Source organism: Coniophora puteana (genome assembly GCF_000271625.1).
Source record: "Coniophora puteana RWD-64-598 SS2 unplaced genomic scaffold CONPUscaffold_12, whole genome shotgun sequence".
Taxonomy (NCBI): Eukaryota; Fungi; Basidiomycota; class Agaricomycetes; order Boletales; family Coniophoraceae; genus Coniophora; species Coniophora puteana.
Window position 1 is genome coordinate 85084 of NW_006913064.1, and position 1842 is coordinate 86925.

The following is a 1842-nucleotide window of genomic DNA, read 5'->3' on the forward strand; positions in this document are numbered from 1 at the left end:
CCTTGGCCTTTCGGCTTCGGCTGCCACTGCTGTTGCCCCGAGGGGCCCGCCTGCTGCTGCTGCTGAGACCACTGCGGCTTGCCTTTCGGCTTGCCGCCCTGCGCGGGTTGCGCTGACGCGACCGGCCCTTCTTACGGGCGTTCGCCAGTGGCGCGCTGCTTGCCCTTGGACTGAGATCCAGGGTTCTTGTGCTGGTTCGCGAGTTGCGCTTGATGACGCAAAATCGCGTTGCGGAGGTCGATGAGAGAAAGGTTCTCAACCGTCGTTACCTCGTTGTTGAAGTGCTCCCTGACCGCGCGATAGGATTCGGGGAGCGCGCACATGAGGAGCAGCGCGAGCTGCTGGTCGCAAAGGACTCCGGCTCGATAGGAGTGGACGTTGGTGGGAAGGTTGACGGTAAAACCGCTCAACGTGTTGAGGCGCTGGGCAGTGCGGTAGAAGACATCGAGGTGATGGTTGGGGTTGCCCGTGGCGGGGATACCGGTACGGAGCAGTTTGCCCATCTTGACGAAGGCCTCTGTGACGCCGCGCTTCTGGACGCCGTACTCGGCTTTGAGGAAGGCGAGGATTTCCGACGCCGTTTTGACAGAGGTCGTCGTACTGTTTCCTGCCTCTTCGACCTTGGCCCAGACGTGGGGGTCGACCTTGAAACCGATCTTCCCCCTGGCTTGCATGTCCTTCGCGTCCCACTCCTTGATCTCCTTGTCCCTCTCGGCCTTGGCCTCGTCGGAGCCCGTAGCGAGAGCGACGGGCCTCGGCTTGAGCGCGATACCACAGCCCTCAGAACGGCAGTAATGGAGCATAGACAAAGCCCACTCTTCGACGTGCGACCCGCTGAAGACGTTGGTCGCGGAGAAGGTGTTGTTGGCCTTGGTGTTGGAAGACATATCTGTTGGACACTGTCGTCAGCGTTCTGGACGCATACAACGACAAGCCAGGTGAGACGTGGGTTGAACCAACCCGGCGGCGCATTACGCCAGCCTGGCGGCCCCCTAGCCTTTTACGGCTTTTCGCCAGCGGCACGAATGCCAAGCTGTAGCGATTCGAGCCAGCGGCGTGAACGCCAAGCTGTAGCTCAGTGGACCTCGCAGCGTCTAAACGCTAAGCGACGGTTCATGCCCCACGGGGCTCATAACCTGTGAAATGGAAGCGGCACATTAGTGCACGCATCGGGCTTCACGTACTCACCTGTTGGGTTTGCTTAGAGGCTTTGTAGCTTGGTAGAGCTGGTAGCGATGGTAGTCGTTCAGGAGAGAAAGACTTAGATTGAGAGAGCGCTACAGTACTGGCTTATATACTAGAGAGTGACTGTGACTGTAACGCATGTAACGTAGGTGAGTTAGTTATGCTATTGGTTGTCTATATTTAGTACTCGTATGAGTAAGCGTATGCTGACTGATGCACTGTGTGCATTACTAAACTACTATGAGTCATGTACGTAAGTAGAGTTCGGATCAAGTCCGTTCAACACAGCCTAGGTTCCTGAACTGCTCCAAGGGATTTCTCCCAGGTATGCTGTTATCCGGCAACATGTTTGGCTTCCTCTTTCGCCCAGATGTCCGTACGGTTTCTGGTATAGGTACTTGAGGTGTGACAGTTGGTTGACGTTGTGGTCTTTGTGCTCTTGGAACCAGTTGTTCACCAGGTTCCGGCAAAAGATCTTGATGTTCCTCTCGTGGAGGGTCATCTGTGGGCAGACCTTGGTACATGTCTTCCCATTTGTTCTCAAGTTCGGCGAACTCCTTCTCCAAACCTTCGAACTCGTCGTCGTCATCCTCGACCTTAGGCTGATGAGCCTTTCGCCAGTCATCTGAACTTTCTGACCGTGGCGTTTGAGGCGGA

At 56.2% G+C, this 1842-nt stretch overlaps 1 protein-coding gene across 1 annotated transcript in view; it reads right to left on the bottom strand.

Annotated features, from left to right (window-relative positions):
• CONPUDRAFT_75833 (uncharacterized protein) overlaps positions 1-887 on the bottom strand; it is a gene marked incomplete at both ends in the record, with an annotated part of 3475 nt that extends 2588 nt beyond the window's left edge. The window contains one exon of the mRNA XM_007774227.1: positions 482-887. Coding sequence (XP_007772417.1) covers positions 482-887 — 406 coding nt within the window. The remainder of the gene's footprint in view (positions 1-481) is intronic.
• Positions 888-1842: the final 955 nt, after the last annotated feature.